Below are 19,518 nucleotides of genomic sequence, written 5' to 3' on the forward strand. Positions count from 1 at the left end.
TTAGATGATCACCTGTATGGAATTTCAGACTGAATTTAGTCACCGAGTTCCCCATGAAGATTCACACGTTCGGAAAAAAAATACACCTGAGAATCAGAGGTTACATCAAGTGAAATGCTGCAAAAATAACCAATATGAGGATAACCATCCAAATAATTCAGATAATACATTCTATGATCGTTTGTTTCTCAGCATTTTTTTTTTTTTTTTTGCCATTATGTTTTATTCATACGAAATACGTGTCAAAATATTCCTTAATTTGAGAACCGAGTTATATTGGGGGGGGGTCCATTTCTATTGTTCTAACTAGCCATGATTTGCAATTAACTCAAGTGACATCTGTTAAGTTTCTATCACTTTCACCATCTCACTATTTTCATACTCCATTCTTATTTTATACAGCATCAGTTATTTCTTCATCTTTCTGTGCAGATACAGGTTAAATAATATTACTACTACTGGTGATATTCTCTGTTTGAAAATAGAATATTCCAATCTTTGTTTCCTTTATTAAATGCCATTATAACAGGGTGCGAATATTCTATTTTCAAATAAAAGAGAATATCACCAGTAGTAATAATATTATGTAACCTGTAACTGTACAGAGGGAAAGGGATATATAGTGAGCATACATAGACTAATTTTAAAGTTAAGCTTTTATTTCATTATATTTAACTGTCTTTGCAAAATCTTTTTTCTAGTATTATTTGCATTCTTCAGACTACTGTTCTCATCTTAAGCGTTATTTTTGCACTTCAGTTAGTGTGACCTTAGGTGTATCTTGTTGAACTCTGGAATCTTTCTGCAAGGACCTGTGGCATAGTGGATAAAGTACTTGGTAAAAATCAGTCGTAAAAATTTACACTTCCAGAGGTTAAAGATTCAATCCTCAGTGCGGGCAACACTCAAAATAAAACTGCGAATTACTTATGACTTCTACTCAGTCATGGCTGACAAAACAAGAACATGCTACCCCCATGGATTAAATAAACGGATTCATTCCAAATCCCATGTGGATCTTAGAGTCTGACAGGAAAATTCCAGAGTTTAACAATAAAATGAAGAAAGTCGGAGGTTATAGCGATTGAAATGTGAAAATAACACTGAAGATGAGAACGGTAGTCCAAAGAATCCAAATATGAATACTCAATCCTTATCTCAAAAAATTCAGAAACACTTTTCTGAATCAAACAATCTAATTTGAACTCAAAGAATGACCAAACGGGTTTTCCTTGTTAAAATCTGTTTATCTTTACCAGACAGGCATGCAGATCTAATTATGGAAACATATTTCTGCTATGAACTTTTTTTTTTGTTAACTTCAGAGAATGCGTGACCTTTCAAGACATAGTTCTGCTGTCTAGCTGTGGATGATAGAAATGACTAAAGTTATTGCGTAAATTCTGCTTTCATTTGAATCATTTTTTTTTTTTTTTTTGTTTTTTTTGGCTCATGGGCCAAATAAGTCATTGGTTGGTTGGGCAAGAATTTAAAAAGAAAATATCAATATATTTGCCAAGAATCGTTTCAGGAGAAAGTCTTTAGCTAATAAAAAGACAGCTGAAGATTCATAGTAGTGTTTAGAATTGTTGGACTAGACCCTCCAGGTATAGACAGTTTGTTGTAGACCCCAGAATATTATTGGTATTAACAAATCAGGAGTAAAATTTATTTCCTTTTAACAAATGTCAAGCACAAACAACCCCCCCCCGCACCCACACTTGATATAATTTAATTTGAAAAACTATACTGTTTGGCCTTATGGCCTTGTGTCTAATTTGTTGTCAATGTAAATTTTTTTATATTTTCTTTGAATAAATATTTAAAAGTGTAGTACCCGTTCTCCAACATTACACGGGAGTTTCCTTCGATTAACATTCAAGAAACAATACAATCACAATATATATCTATGCTGTGTATGTTTTTAAATGTTCTATAGGGAAATGTGTCTCCAAAAATAACTCGTACATCGGCATGACTAGAACAAGTATATCTCGCTGACTTACATGTCACCTGTCTTCACCTAACAGCTCCATCTACCAACACCTCGTAGCACATGACACCCCCAAAACGAATTTAGAAACATTAATAAAAACACCACTATTTTAGCAGTCTCTCATTGTAACCTGCGCCTCCCAATCATGGAAGCACTACTCGATCGCATAAACAAACCCATCATCAATCAGGCTCAATATGAGGGATGTTGGGGGGGGGGGTCACGCTTGAGTGCTGTTAATGATTTTAATTGATTTTTTCAATAAATTCACCAAACGCAATTTTTTAATTCATCACACACCTGAAGATGACTCATGAAAGTCGAAAACGTTTGCAACTATAGCAAATTTCTTTTTACACTCAAACAGAATGTTCCAACATTGGCCCGCTAAATGGAAAAACCGGATTGCAAGAGAAAAAAAACTGGAATTCTCCCTGCTGTTCAATGAAATATACCTATATATACAGCTCCCCTCTTTGGGTAGAGCACTGTCAAATTTATTATTCACTACTTAATTGGCTATAAAGAGGTTCATTGTTTGTTTATTTGTAAATAAACAAGCAGCTTGAGCACTGTAAAAGCAGTGGGCGAGTGTCTATTTAAATGAACATTTTTTGAGGTCATTTGCGAGCACTGATCCCATGAGCTGAAGGTTAGAACAGCCGACTATAAATGCGATGGTTGTAGGTTCAATCCCTGGCTAGGGAAAGGTGCTGGTCTAGCCGTACTGATGAATTGCGATAAGAAACAGTAAGATAAGATGAGATATAAGATGATATATATATATATATATATATATATATACACACACACACACACACACATATATATATAGTGCTCAATAATAGAGCTGTATTATAGGATAAGTTTCTTTATTCAAATATTATTGGCATTATGAAAATATATGGCAATTAATAACTTACTACTTAGCTCTACTTGCATATTGGGCACTGTTGAAGTAAATACTGAAAATCGATACATAAAATATAGTATTTCCTTATAAAATTTTTAGATGGATACGTGAAATAATTGTATAACTATTATTAAATATTTAGGAATTCCTAAATGTTTTCATAAATATTTGAAAAATTCAAGTTGCTGCAAAATTGAAACTGAATAAAATAAAACGTCAAACATGAAGATGGCAATATTGACTACTTTTGATCGAGGTCTTTCTCATAGATTCAAAGCACTTATGTTGCTGAAAAATTTCAGGTTACTTCCAACACTGTCAAAAAGGAGACGGCAGACCATCTTCGTTCATTGTAGACCATCTACAAACACATTGGCAAGATGACCAGAGACTTCAGCTGCTCTCAAACAAACAAACATGTCTACATACTTTTATTATACTAGACCAAATTGTTAAGCGTCTCAAAGAAAAACACAGATTGGTATTTAATGGAAACAAAATATATTGAATAGAAAAGCAAATCCAACAAATAAAGAGTATGGTTATATATCAATCAAAATCCTAAGCGTCATGCTGAGAGACATATTCTCCCAGTCTTTTATAGTAATCGGAAGCGCCCATTATTATCTGTAAGGTGGACAACACAAAAATCTTTATAGCTTGACTGGTTGAAAAATTCCACCATTGTATTTACATTGTTCACTTTTTCTGGATATTCTTCCGCAACTGTCAATTATTGCAGTTGTGATGCTTGTTACTAATAATTTGTATTTCTGTTCTCCAGAAGTTCCTTTATTTGGATTCTGTACTGGTGACATGTCCAAGTTTCAGAGTATCCAATCCTTGATCGCTTTTTGCCTGATTCTGCCACCTGTTGTGTCAGCTAGAATTAGTCTTTGCTGCCGATGAATGGAAGATTCACCTAGTATAACTTTGCAGTTAATGATTCATAAATTGGTCTTTAATCTGATCAGTATTAAGTCAATTTTTTTTTTTTTTTCAATTTCCAGCATCCTGAAATCGACCAACCTGATATCTGTCTAGAGGCTTCTGGAATCACTCTGCCGCAGACCTGTTGCGAGGTGATAATAAAGGCAGAACGTGGCAAGCAGAGCAATGACAATCGTCACCTCCTATTTGAACATCAAGAAGTGCCACAGTGACTACCAGCCTGCAAGAGTTTTGCCATTATCACAGGCATCATACGACCAACACCAGCGTCCTTTCACCTGCATTGGTGGAATGAGTCATTCAAAGACAATAACAATGAGACTCTTCCGGCACCAAAATAAAACATCCCAGCAGGCTCTGAACTCCTCCAGAAAGAGTGGGTAAAACTCAACCGAGCCAGAGCGAAGTTTACCAAAACATGAAACAACCTGCAAAAGCGAGGCTATGGACAAGACATTCAGTGTCCCTGTGGCGACAACATACAGACTATCGCACACACCCTCATCAAATTTTCCCTAAGTGAGGCATGCTCCGATGTGAACCTGAGGAATGCCTCAGACACTGCCCAACGATGGACCTTTCGCTAGAGTGAAACGCTATGATAAAGATTAGGTCAATCCAAAGTTTCTACGTCATCAATCTTGTACATCACTGGTTTTCAAAAGCGTTTCTTGAAGAGGATATTGCAGATTGTCAAATTATGATTGAAACACGGGATTAGTACATCTAATCTTTCAGCGTTTCTTGTGCAGAACCGTTTGAGGCTCGTGATGTTCTCAAACTTATTTCAGTTGAAGTGGAGCGCAACTGCAAGGTTTCTGTGTGTTGGCGTCTTGGCGATCATGTCTTCCAGAAAGACAAAATTCTGTTTTCTCAGCTTGCCGACGACTGGGTTGTGGAGCATAAATTAAAACAATGTCTAGTTTGCTTGGCCCTATAATGAGAGACTTTAACAACTGTCTCCATACGTCATAATTCTTATGTTTTATACATTTATGACAACAGAATATTCTTATTGTTTTGATTCTCAAGTATATATCCGACATAATCAACCAAGAACCACATCATTCTATATAAAAGCATATATCAACAGATTCACACTCGAGAGTCAAAACAATGTTATGTCTTATACAAGCTCCTTGCATATTACAATATCACCTCCATTTGCGCCGTCTTTGCTGCCGCTGATAGCAGATTTTGTTGCCATCAAGTCCTTGGAATCATTTCTACTGTATCGCGTAAGCAACAAATGTCCATGTGTGATAGTATAGTCGACCCCATCCGACCAACCCACTCCCAAGTACTAGGAAGTAGGAGAGAAAAGAAAAAGGATAGGTAACAAAAGAAATAGAGAATAGGGTTTATCAGTAGACAATAGATAGGAAAATAGACAAAGGAAACTTGCCATGAGATTGTTGGTCAGAGTGTGGTTGTGACTAACAGAGGGATCAAAAATTGGACCTGAGATATATTTAGATTTGGTTTGTAGGCACCTTGGGGAGTGGCTACAAGTTAATGGCAATAGAAACAATTGATGGAAAATGAAGTTGGACTTAACGACAGTGTCCTGTTGGGATTGTTTAACAACAGTGACTTGACGACAACGATTAATCAATGACAGTGGAGTTGAACTTTTGACATCGCTTGGGGTTTGGATGCAGTGAAGATCGAGTGTGGCTCAGAGCAGATGGAGAGATGAATTGTCAACCGACTGACAAACAGCTTAGATAGAATGTACATTTGGACCTCAGCATTTAGAGGCTCAGAGATGTCACACACAAAGTCAGAGTCCAACAACTATAAACGTGTCTGAGTTTGTGTTTCCTTTTATTTACCCATTTTATTTTTATACGTGTTAGCTCATGTTAGAGACGGTGACAAGACGGCCATAGGAAAACAAGATGAAGAAGGAGAAAAAAAAAAAAAAAAAAAAAAAAAAAAAAAAAAAAAAATCGACAGCACACCATTGTTGCGACACAGTACATTTAATTTTCAGGCCTTTTCTGAAGATGATATTACAAACGTTATATCACTGTTGCGACACAGGGTTGGTACATTTAATTTTTCAGTTTCTCATGCTGAACGCAGATGAGCTCATACAATAGTGCTGTGTTGGCACTTTGATCTCGGCTGAAAAACAATCTGTTGGTTAACAAGAATGTTAGTTTTATCTTTGCTGAAAAAAGAAAATACAGAAAGACAAAAAAAAACAACAATACAGAAAGAGACAAAAAAACAACAATACAGAAAGAGACAAAAAAACAACAATACAGAAAGAGACAAAAAAACAACAATACAGAAAGAGACAAAAAAACAACAATACAGAAAGAGACAAAAAAACAACAATACAGAAAGAGACAAAAAAACAACAATACAGAAAGAGACAAAAAAACAACAATACAGAAAGAGACAAAAAAACAACAATACAGAAAGAGACAAAAAAACAACAATACAGAAAGAGACAAAAAAAACAACAATACAGAAAGAGACAAAGAAACAACAATACAGAAAGAGACAAAAAAAAACAATACAAAAAGAGACAAAAAAAAACAATCAGAAAGAGACAAAAAACAACAATACAGAAAGAGACAAAAACAACAATACAGAAAGAGACAAAAAAAACAATACAGAAAGAGAACAAAAACAACAATACAGAAAGAGACAAAAAAAACAATACAGAAAGAGACAAAAAAAACAATACAGAAAGAGACAAAAAAACAATACAGAAAGAGACAAAAAAAAACAATACAGAAAGAGACAAAAACAACAATACAGAAAGAGACAAAAAACAACAATACGAAAGAGACAAAACAACAATACAGAAAGAGACAAAAACAATAATACAGAAAGAGACAAAAAACAATAATACAGAAAGAGAAACAAAAATAATACAAAAGACAAAAAAACAACAATACAGAAAGAGACAAAAAAAACAACAATACAGAAAGAGACAAAAAACAATACAGAAAGAGACAAAAAACAATACAGAAAGAGACAAAAAAAAATCTAGAAAATAAATGAACTTACAGGACTGGAAATAAAAGTAGAGGAATTGATGCGAAAAGCCAGTCTTCCAGGTTTGTGGAAAATAGCAAATGAAGAAACGGATGGTGACGACTACATAGAGAATAATAGAATACAAAATCAGGCTGGCAATAAACTTCTTTTGGTACTCCTGGTTTTGCCGTTTAAACCGCTGGTGAGTGGCTATGTTCTGAAAAAGAAAAAAAACGTTTATCAAAGTAAAACGTATAAATTAGAAAAAAATTCATGGAGAATTTGTAATTTTTGTGTCATGTGAATACCAAATTTACTACTATAGCACTCACCCTAGGAGGTTTGAATTGGCTTCCTCCAAAGGAAGATGTCTCAAGGGAATATCAAAGTGGTCCTCAATTGCTTGTATACCGCAGTCAGGGGAGATGACTGTTAGCTTTTTGCGGTTCTTGCAAGGTGTCAACATCCTCCTACATGCTGAGCCTTGCATTCCCAAATCGTCACCCATCTGGTACTGACCAAGCCCACCATTGCTTAACTTCAGTGATCTAACGAACTGGTTTAAATGTGATTATATGAAACTTTACATGGATATAAAGTTTAAATTAAAATAAATCACAGAAAAATATTTTATTATACAAGTATGTGATTTATTCCAAAGGAATTTTGTTTTTTTTAACACGAGAGTCACCACTTGTCAAGGCCTGGAAACCACTCGAGGATAAGGGTTAATGAGTGCACAGTAGTCAATGGGACAATATCAGTAATCGTTAGTAGTGGAAACTTGATAAATTGGATTACTTTAGGGGACGGCTCATCAAGAATTTGTTTATGTTGAACTTGAAGACGACCAAATTATAGTCAGTTGGAAAACAAGCAAACTGAAAGAGTTCCAAGGTGTGCATTTCTAAGAAAGAAGCTTTGTTCATGGAATCTATGTTTAAAGAGTGGAGGAAATTATTGATAGTAGTTTCAGCTAGACAAGTGTTTTTTGTGAAAGTTTGGCAAGGGGGGGGCATAGATTGGAGCTCAGACAAGCACTTGTCATAAACATAATAAAACAGACAGGCTCGCAATATCTTTTCTGTAGGAAATAGGTTGCAGGGAAGAGAAAAGGACATCCCATACTAAGCTACAAAGTTTATTTTGAATTCTATCAAGGCAGGAGAAGATACCTTCAGTAGCTCTTACCCAGATGTGGGAACAGTACTTCATCCTTAGACGTACTTGGCTTTTGTACAAATAGAGAACTGCATCAACAGTGAAATATCTACTGGAGTGGTAGAACGATCCCACCATTTTCCCAGCAGCCCTGACAACAGATTTGATGTACGCGTTCCATCTCAGATCAGGAGTAAAGGTCAGACCTAGAAGTTTGTTAAAACATGGAGCCTTCTCAAGATGAGAACCATTCATTTCGATTGATGCCAGATGGGGATTAGAACGTTGATGATGGAAAGATAGAGGCTTGGTCTTAGATGCATTAAAAGTAACCAGCCACCTCCTTCCCCATTGCACCACATGCTCAAGAGAGAATCAGAGAGAACTTGGTCGTTTTAGGCCTTTGAAGTATTGCCATAGATCATAGTGTAGTCAACATAAATGATCTTAGAATGTGATTTGGGAGATCATTGATGTAGATCAGAAAGAGAGTTGAGCCCAGGATGGACCCCTGAGAAACTAACATTAATACTGTGAGCTCATTTCTGCCCATTAACAACTACTCTTATGAATCTATCAGAGAGAAATAATTTAATAATTAAGGCATTTCCAGCTATGATATAGCTGGAGATCTTGTGGTGTAGACGTTTATGCCATACCCTATCAAAGGCCTTTGATATGCCAATAGCAATTGCTCTAGAAAGGAAGCCTCCGTCGAGAGATTCGCTAATCCTATGTGATGTAACCGTTAGCACATCTGCTGTAGATCTAGCAGAACGGAAACCATATTGCATGTCACTAAGGTTATTTTTGCTGAGATAGTTGATTACTTCTCTATTTAACAGATTCCAGCAACTTACTCATGATACACAGGAGACTTATTGGCCTGTACTGAAAGAAAGATGACCAATCATCTGAATTCTTAAATACAGGGCATACTGATGAGGTTTTCCAAGGTGTGAGGAAGTAATTCTACTTAAGACAATGCTTAAACAGCTTTATAAGTACCGAAGCTTGTTCTGGTTGAAGCTTTTTCAGCACTATAATAATTGGAATGCCGTCAGGGCTAATTGCTTTACTGGAATCAAGATTTTTGATTAGCTTGGCAACATCACGCACAAATATTTGTATGTTGCATAGTGTGTTTTCAGATATAGGAGGAAATACTTGATCGCATAGGGTAGAATTAGCTGCAAAGTTCTTGGCAAAGAGTTTGGCTTTGTTTGAAGTTGACAAGATTACCTCAGATCTATTGATGATAGTTGGGATAGAACACAGGCATGAAGCAATCTATACTTACAATTAACCATTCCATCAGGTCTGATACTTTAGAGGACACATTCTTTTTAAACATGTAATGCAAAGATAGATCTGGTAGAAATGTAAAGAAGCTACCCCAGTCAACCATAGAGTATCAATATACTGTACGATGGAGAGGTACGTCTGAGGACTTATTACATTTTGTTTTTATCTTAAACTAGCGAGGGGTACCCAGCGTTGCCCGGGTGTTTGGAGGTGTGTATGGGGGGGAGGGGGGGGGTAAAAAAAAAAGTAAGTATGAGGATCGAACCTGAACCGTTGAGGCAAAGTTGTAAATTAAAGTGTGGAAAAAAAAAAAAAAAAAATGTGCGACGTTAACCATTGCCCCACCGCGAGATGCTAACGGAAACACGTTTGAATTTATTTAATTACTTGGATTTTGCAGGTGCCCGTTTTAATGAGGTCAACTTTGACTGCGGGATAGTATTCATTTACTGCTGAACGCCCCCCCCCAAGATGTTATAGAAAAAAGACTAACCCACATGCGGCGAGCAACAAATACTGAATATTTATCTTCCCGAAATCGAGCAAATTAAATAGGCAGGTGAGCTTCGTTGTTAACTGAGATATTACGATTTATATGTGATATAAAAAGTTTTAAAAAGTTGTGAAGCGAGCGACCACTTCTCTGAAAAAAGCCTTTTGTTGACATACAGAAAAAGCGAACACACATACATAACATTTTCACTTTTATATATATAGATGATACAACTGAGTGGTCAGAAGATCCCAGTGGAAACAGAACGGAGGATGAACATAGCTCAGAGCACATTGTGAGAAAAAGGTCTAGGAGACTTGCATACTGGTTGTCAGTGTCGAGCACACAGGTGGGTTCGTGAACAATTTGAGTTAGGTCATAAGCAATGAAGAAATCCTGACAGAACTTGCCCTCCTCATCTGTCTTGTTTGAAGGGATTGGCCCTTCCACATCACAGAACAGATGAAGAGAAATCACTGTGGGCCCCAATGATTTCTTTCCATTTGTTCTACTTTTTCTAAAAACGGCAACCTAATGATTCAATTAACAATTCAATAGTGCAGTCAGTTCCAATAGAATTTAATACTTTTTTTCTACTTTTAAGTTTTAAGGTTGATTGTATGCATGAGTATAGAATATATTTAGAAGAGGGCTTTCCTATTATGGTGGATTTATATGCAATCCCCAAATGAGTTCATGATAGTTTTGCAGATATTTACATTTAATCAAGCTTTTTAATTAAGTTTTGATAAGTGGTGACCACTGTGTAAAAAAAAAAAAAAAAAATCAAATTTATCCAAGAAAATACCAGGTACCTCGTTCAGTAATCAAATTCTATAAAAGGAATAAACCTTTTTTTAAAAAATCTTTCTTTACAAAAAGTGCTTGTTTTTCTGATTATATTTTCTTTTTAAATATGTAAACAAATTTTGAAAGACATTATTGTTATCCACTCACTGATAATAACCAGTCTGAGTTACTTCAATTTTTCAAGATTTCCAGATGATTTCACCTTATCGCAACAGCAATTAGTATTCCTTAGGTTTTGGGAGGCAACAAGTCTCTCCAAGGTTCCAGTGCTCTCTCTGCAGTTTTCCAATGGAAGTCTGGTTAGTGCTCTTCCTCCTCGATCCTTCACCTTTCATGACTATTTGGTGTGATACCATCTGATGTAGATGCTACCATTTTTTTTTTTTTTTTTTTTTTTTTTAGGAAGAGGGCATAGTTTTTTTCTACTTTTACGTTTTAAGGTTGATTGTATGCATGAATATAGAATATATTTAGAAGTTAGTGAACTTAATATTTTGCTGCTTTAGTTTTCTTGGTTCTCTATAATCATATTGTTTTTATTTTATTTAAGTTAATGATCACAGATTGAGATTGTCTGACTGCCTTCCATATCTTGGTTGTTATCACAACGTTTCGGCCGTTTTGCCCTCCGACCTTCATCAGGTGTTTTGTATCGAACTGGGGAACCGTTTGTTAGGAGTCTCAAACCCAAACCTTTATTATTATTACGGGGGTACCGTGTTCGGACTCCAGCTAGGCTCTGGGACATGAATGTTACTTTTTCACTGCCTTCGTTCAGGATTGAACTCAGCACCTTTGGGTAATTGTAAACTTTGATACAACGTCTAGGACCACTCGGCCATATGTCACTAGGACAATTCTTAGTTGGTTTTTGTTAATGTTAAACCTATGTTGTTATTCAAGGTTTTCTCTCTCTATCAGAGGTGTCCAAATTGCATTCAGCTCTATGCTTGGTTTGCTCAGTAGGTTGTTATGTCCGAGCATGTGAGCTGTTTAAAAAATACAGACAATTATTAATGATCACAGTTTATGTGGGTTAGTTTCTGTATTCTAGGATTTTCCTTAAGATTTCAGTCATTTTCATTATTGCTATCCATTGTATCTTCTCAGCCTTCCCCATGATTCCAATTTCTCTCATTCTTTTTTCAAAATAATTATTATCATCTTTATAATATTCTGCTTGTTCCTTCATCTATATAATATTAGCTGGCCGCCTGGTGTTGCCCGGTCGTGCAATAAGCTTAAACATGATATTTTAATTTATGCAGATTACGTATGTATGTATTATAGAATCAATCCTTTATTGACTATTATGTATTACAAGGAATAATTTATCACAAAAAAAAATAAATAAATAAATAATAATGATAATGTCGTTCATCAAATTCCATCTGGGTTTGTTTACAATATCATGTCAGCTGATATTTGGGCTTGACAATCTTAAATAGTCTTCTCTCATATATAAAAAATTCGATTTTATCTATAAAAGAAAGACTATTTTTAAGACTGAATTTTTTTTTTTGATTTTTTATATTTATTGGATGAATTTCTGTAAAACATATCTAAGAACATTGCCAGACATATAAATTACCTTTGTGTGAAATTTGCAAAAGATGAACTCAGCCGTTTCAGAACCTATGAGGAAGAAATTCAGTTCCTACCTTAGTTACTCTGTAAGTTACGCTTTGAAAATGGACGAATAGGATTTTTGAAACCCCAACTGCTTTAAGAATAAAAGAAATTTTTTAAAAGCCAAATTCACAAAATTTGATTTTAAAAAGGCCAATCTGCCAATCGTGGACAAAAATAATTGTCGAATACCATAAGAATATATAATCATTGTGATTTCAAAAAAAAAAAAAAAAAAAAAAATTCATATGACTTGGGTGCATCAGCTTGAATCAAAACCAAAACCCAAACTTACAAGAAAAAAAAAAGAACAAAAAAAAAGAACAAAAAAAAAGAAAAAAAATATAACTCGAGTTCCTTCAACTATAATTGAAACCAAAACTTAGGAATTCTTAGTAAAATAATTACAAGAAATGGAAGGTCATAACAATTAAACAACAGTTACTTGGAAGAAAAGAAAAGTAAGCGTGACACACAACACACATTATAGTATTAATATATAGATGTTCGGTGCATTTGAAATCACAATGATTATATATTCTTATGGCATATCAACCCTTTTCAGGTTATTTAATGCTGAATCCGGTGCTTTTGAAGAAAATTTTTTTAATAGAATATATTTGTTTTTTGCAAGTCAGTTTCTATTTAACCTATAGTTGGGACCCTGACAGGTACTACCACTCCGGGTCAGAGTAGACCTGGGAGCAATGACAATTAAAGGGTGGCTCCACACTCCCCAGAGCCTGCAAGCTGGGGCCTCACCATTGGATATAGTTTAAGGTCATATCCAGGACTTCAAATCAGGAAGCCAATATCTTTAGACAGCCTGATCTGGTAGCACCAGTCAAGTTATTTTGAAAGTCGATTTCTAAAAGCTGTCCGGTTGCATACTAGCATGTAAGACCGACATTAAACTGTTGACATGGCAATGTTCTACACGGAATTAAATTTGCACGCTACTTTATTAGCTTCAGACAAACAGCAATGAATTGCAGTGACATTGGGTGGATCTCTAACAGTATTTTGTATAATTGTTTTTATTTTTAAGTCATTTCCATAATTTTGAATTTTATAAGCCAAGCACGAGGACATTTTTCTTGCTCTCATGTAAACGCTAGACACTTTGTTTTTTGAACCGATTAAAAATGTTTTAAAGTGAGCAAAACCACTAAACAAAATTGTCCAGGTAGGTACAAGAGTAACCTATCTTGCCTTCGATAACATTTATTTGTTATGTATTTGATTTTTTTTAACACTTCTGAAGGACTGGACAGTAAAACATACCTGGATCTTTCCCCATAACGAAAGCAAAAACAGAATAGAATAGAATAACGGAAAAAAAGTAGGTGTGGTGGTGAAAATCTGATAAATACTGGCAAAAAATTGATTATAGTTGATAACGAAAAGTCACTGCAAAGATGGTGGTCAGAAGAGAAGATTCAATGCACAACACAATAGATTGGATAGGAGTTGACTGCATTAAACAGCCTCCTACAAAAATGCAATGGAGACAGAGTGGCTATTCTTTGTAAAAAAACTGTAGACAGCGACGACCAACATAGTGATGTAATTATACTAATGAAATCAGTTGGAGCAAGACATTGTTAATTGTTAAGGCTGAAGATATGACAATTGGAAGTCACTGGATGAAAATAAAAAAAAAAAAAGCAATAATTATGAACAAAGAAGTTCAGAACAACCTCATATCTTAAGTGAAGTACAAGGTTGCTGAATTTTTCAAATGAGGACTAATAATTTGTATCTTTTCGATTATCTGTTTGCCTCCCACTTTACATACTGCCTCTACCCCTCCCCCTCATAATTTATGCTGAGTACAGATAATTTGATTCATATGATTTGGACTACTGTTCTCATCTCCAATATTATTTTCCCAACATTTTGATCGCTTGAGATGAGGATTTGATAATTTGTACGTTTGTGGATTATTTGTACCAATGTCTTTACTTAACCCCAGCCTAAAAAAAAAATTCACCCAATTTATTTCGAGTACATCTTTGAATTTTATACCCAAAAATTGGATTTTATAAAAATGTTAAAAGGTAATTTGATGCGAGCTGAGCACAAAAGCACAGGTTTCCTAATTCAATTTCTGGCAATGTTGGTTCTTCCTATGAGTGCGTAATCGATTGCATAAAAGACAAAAATCTGTTGGTACATCCATCTAAAACGTGAACAATGAGCAAAACAATATTTAACTACATTCTAATGATCAAGATTTTATTCATTTTTCCAAATAAAAAATTTCAGCATATTTTTATGAACAATTTCGTTCACAGAACTCCTCAGCAAACAAAAGGTCTCAGAAATATATATAGCAACACTGAAAACAAATCACAAAAAACCCGCATTGATTACACTTGAGGAAAGATAGATTTCTTTACCCATAAAAGCCAGCCATCTTATTTTCCACTCACACACACACACATCTCTCCTTATATATAAAACATACTGTGGGGGGATATACTGAGATAGATAGACATAGACAGAGAGGATGAGAGACAGACAGACAGACAGACAGAGAGGATGAGAGACAGACAGACAGACAGACAGAGAGGATGAGAGACAGACAGACAGACAGACAGAGAGGATGAGAGACAGACAGAGAGGATGAGAGACAGACAGACAGACAGACAGAGAGGATGAGAGACAGACAGACAGACAGACAGAGAGGATGAGAGACAGACAGAGAGGATGAGAGACAGACAGAGAGGATGAGAGACAGACAGACAGACAGACAGAGAGGATGAGAGACAGACAGAGAGGATGAGAGACAGACAGAGAGGATGAGAGACAGACAGAGAGGATGAGAGACAGACAGAGAGGATGAGAGACAGACAGAGAGGATGAGAGACAGACAGAGAGGATGAGAGACAGACAGAGAGGATGAGAGACAGACAGAGAGGATGAGAGACAGACAGAGAGGATGAGAGACAGACAGAGAGGATGAGAGACAGACAGAGAGGATGAGAGACAGACAGACAGACAGAGAGGATGAGAGACAGACAGACAGAGGATGAGAGACAGACAGACAGACAGACAGAGAGGATGAGAGACAGACAGACAGACAGACAGAGAGGATGAGAGACAGACAGACAGACAGACAGAGAGGATGAGAGACAGACAGAGAGGATGAGAGACAGACAGAGAGGATGAGAGACAGACAGACAGACAGACAGAGAGGATGAGAGACAGACAGACAGACAGACAGAGAGGATGAGAGACAGACAGAGAGGATGAGAGACAGACAGAGAGGATGAGAGACAGACAGAGAGGATGAGAGACAGACAGAGAGGATGAGAGACAGACAGAGAGGATGAGAGACAGACAGAGAGGATGAGAGACAGACAGAGAGGATGAGAGACAGACAGAGAGGATGAGAGACAGACAGACAGACAGAGAGGATGAGAGACAGACAGACAGAGGATGAGAGACAGACAGACAGACAGACAGAGAGGATGAGAGACAGACAGACAGACAGACAGAGAGGATGAGAGACAGACAGACAGACAGACAGAGAGGATGAGAGACAGACAGAGAGGATGAGAGACAGACAGAGAGGATGAGAGACAGACAGACAGACAGACAGAGAGGATGAGAGACAGACAGAGAGGATGAGAGACAGACAGACAGACAGAGAGGATGAGAGACAGACAGACAGACAGAGAGGATGAGAGACAGACAGACAGACAGAGAGGATGAGAGACAGACAGACAGACAGACAGAGAGGATGAGAGACAGACAGACAGACAGAGAGGATGAGAGACAGACAGACAGAGAGGATGAGAGACAGACAGACAGACAGAGAGGATGAGAGACAGACAGACAGACAGACAGAGAGGATGAGAGACAGACAGACAGACAGACAGAGAGGATGAGAGACAGACAGACAGACAGAGAGGATGAGAGACAGACAGACAGACAGACAGAGAGGATGAGAGACAGACAGACAGACAGACAGAGAGGATGAGAGACAGACAGAGAGACAGACAGAGAGGATGAGAGACAGACAGAGAGGATGAGAGACAGACAGAGAGGATGAGAGACAGACAGAGAGGATGAGAGACAGACAGAGAGGATGAGAGACAGACAGAGAGGATGAGAGACAGACAGAGAGGATGAGAGACAGACAGACAGACAGAGAGGATGAGAGACAGACAGACAGAGGATGAGAGACAGACAGACAGACAGAGAGGATGAGAGACAGACAGACAGACAGACAGAGAGGATGAGAGACAGACAGACAGACAGACAGAGAGGATGAGAGACAGACAGACAGACAGACAGAGAGGATGAGAGACAGACAGACAGACAGACAGAGAGGATGAGAGACAGACAGACAGACAGACAGAGAGGATGAGAGACAGACAGACAGACAGACAGAGAGGATGAGAGACAGACAGACAGACAGAGAGGATGAGAGACAGACAGACAGACAGAGAGGATGAGAGACAGACAGACAGAGGATGAGAGACAGACAGACAGACAGACAGAGAGGATGAGAGACAGACAGACAGACAGACAGAGAGGATGAGAGACAGACAGACAGACAGACAGAGAGGATGAGAGACAGACAGACAGACAGACAGAGAGGATGAGAGACAGACAGAGAGGATGAGAGACAGACAGAGAGGATGAGAGACAGACAGACAGACAGACAGAGAGGATGAGAGACAGACAGACAGACAGACAGAGAGGATGAGAGACAGACAGAGAGGATGAGAGACAGACAGAGAGGATGAGAGACAGACAGAGAGGATGAGAGACAGACAGAGAGGATGAGAGACAGACAGAGAGGATGAGAGACAGACAGAGAGGATGAGAGACAGACAGACAGAGGATGAGAGACAGACAGACAGAGGATGAGAGACAGACAGACAGAGGATGAGAGACAGACAGACAGACAGACAGAGAGGATGAGAGACAGACAGACAGACAGACAGAGAGGATGAGAGACAGACAGACAGACAGACAGAGAGGATGAGAGACAGACAGAGAGGATGAGAGACAGACAGAGAGGATGAGAGACAGACAGACAGACAGACAGAGAGGATGAGAGACAGACAGAGAGGATGAGAGACAGACAGACAGACAGACAGAGAGGATGAGAGACAGACAGAGAGGATGAGAGACAGACAGAGAGGATGAGAGACAGACAGACAGACAGACAGAGAGGATGAGAGACAGACAGACAGACAGACAGAGAGGATGAGAGACAGACAGACAGACAGAGAGGATGAGAGACAGACAGACAGACAGACAGAGAGGATGAGAGACAGACAGACAGACAGAGAGGATGAGAGACAGACAGACAGACAGAGAGGATGAGAGACAGACAGACAGACAGAGAGGATGAGAGACAGACAGACAGACAGACAGAGAGGATGAGAGACAGACAGACAGACAGACAGAGAGGATGAGAGACAGACAGACAGACAGACAGAGAGGATGAGAGACAGACAGACAGACAGACAGAGAGGATGAGAGACAGACAGACAGACAGACAGAGAGGATGAGAGACAGACAGAGAGACAGACAGAGAGGATGAGAGACAGACAGAGAGGATGAGAGACAGACAGAGAGGATGAGAGACAGACAGAGAGGATGAGAGACAGACAGAGAGGATGAGAGACAGACAGAGAGGATGAGAGACAGACAGAGAGGATGAGAGACAGACAGAGAGGATGAGAGACAGACAGAGAGGATGAGAGACAGACAGAGAGGATGAGAGACAGACAGACAGACAGAGAGGATGAGAGACAGACAGACAGAGGATGAGAGACAGACAGACAGACAGAGAGGATGAGAGACAGACAGACAGACAGACAGAGAGGATGAGAGACAGACAGACAGACAGACAGAGAGGATGAGAGACAGACAGACAGACAGACAGAGAGGATGAGAGACAGACAGACAGACAGACAGAGAGGATGAGAGACAGACAGACAGACAGACAGAGAGGATGAGAGACAGACAGACAGACAGACAGAGAGGATGAGAGACAGACAGACAGACAGACAGAGAGGATGAGAGACAGACAGACAGACAGAGAGACAGACAGACAGACAGAGAGGATGAGAGACAGACAGAGAGGATGAGAGACAGACAGAGAGGATGAGAGACAGACAGAGAGGATGAGAGACAGACAGAGAGGATGAGAGACAGACAGAGAGGATGAGAGACAGACAGAGAGGATGAGAGACAGACAGAGAGGATGAGAGACAGACAGAGAGGATGAGAGACAGACAGAGAGGATGAGAGACAGACAGAGAGGATGAGAGACAGACAGAGAGGATGAGAGACAGACAGAGAGGATGAGAGACAGACAGAGAGGATGAGAGACAGACAGAGAGGATGAGAGACAGACAGACAGACAGAGAGGATGAGAGACAGACAGACAGAGGATGAGAGACAGACAGACAGAGGATGAGAGACAGACAGACAGACAGACAGAGAGGATGATAGACAGACAGACAGACAGACAGAGAGGATGAGAGACAGACAGACAGACAGACAGAGAGGATGAGAGACAGACAGACAGACAGACAGAGAGGATGAGAGACAGACAGACAGACAGACAGAGAGGATGAGAGACAGACAGACAGACAGAGAGGATGAGAGACAGACAGAGAGGATGAGAGACAGACAGAGAGGATGAGAGACAGACAGAGAGGATGAGAGACAGACAGAGAGGATGAGAGACAGACAGAGAGGATGAGAGACAGACAGAGAGGATGAGAGACAGACAGAGAGGATGAGAGACAGACAGAGAGGATGAGAGACAGACAGAGAGGATGAGAGACAGACAGAGAGGATGAGAGACAGACAGAGAGGATGAGAGACAGACAGAGAGGATGAGAGACAGACAGAGAGGATGAGAGACAGACAGAGAGGATGAGAGACAGACAGAGAGGATGAGAGACAGACAGAGAGGATGAGAGACAGACAGAGAGGATGAGAGACAGACAGAGAGGATGAGAGACAGACAGACAGACAGAGAGGATGAGAGACAGACAGACAGAGGATGAGAGACAGACAGACAGACAGAGAGGATGAGAGACAGACAGACAGACAGACAGACAGACAGACAGAGAGGATGAGAGACAGACAGACAGACAGACAGAGAGGATGAGAGACAGACAGACAGACAGACAGAGAGGATGAGAGACAGACAGACAGACAGACAGAGAGGATGAGAGACAGACAGACAGACAGACAGAGAGGATGAGAGACAGACAGACAGAC

The 19,518-nt window shown here is 38.7% G+C and overlaps 1 protein-coding gene across 1 annotated transcript in view; it reads right to left on the reverse strand.

Moving 5' to 3' along the window:
* LOC145259689 (endoplasmic reticulum junction formation protein lunapark-B-like) overlaps window positions 1–19,518 on the reverse strand; it is a 197,161-nt gene that overhangs the window by 89,200 nt on the left and 88,443 nt on the right. The window contains 2 exon segments of the mRNA XM_080117357.1: window positions 6,888–6,933; window positions 6,936–7,074. Of these exon segments, the coding sequence (XP_079973483.1) occupies window positions 6,888–6,933; window positions 6,936–7,074 (185 nt within the window).

This window comes from Euprymna scolopes, chromosome 35 (genome assembly GCF_053919585.1).
Source record: "Euprymna scolopes isolate OS-2025 chromosome 35, ASM5391958v1, whole genome shotgun sequence".
Classification (NCBI taxonomy): Eukaryota; Metazoa; Mollusca; class Cephalopoda; order Sepiida; family Sepiolidae; genus Euprymna; species Euprymna scolopes.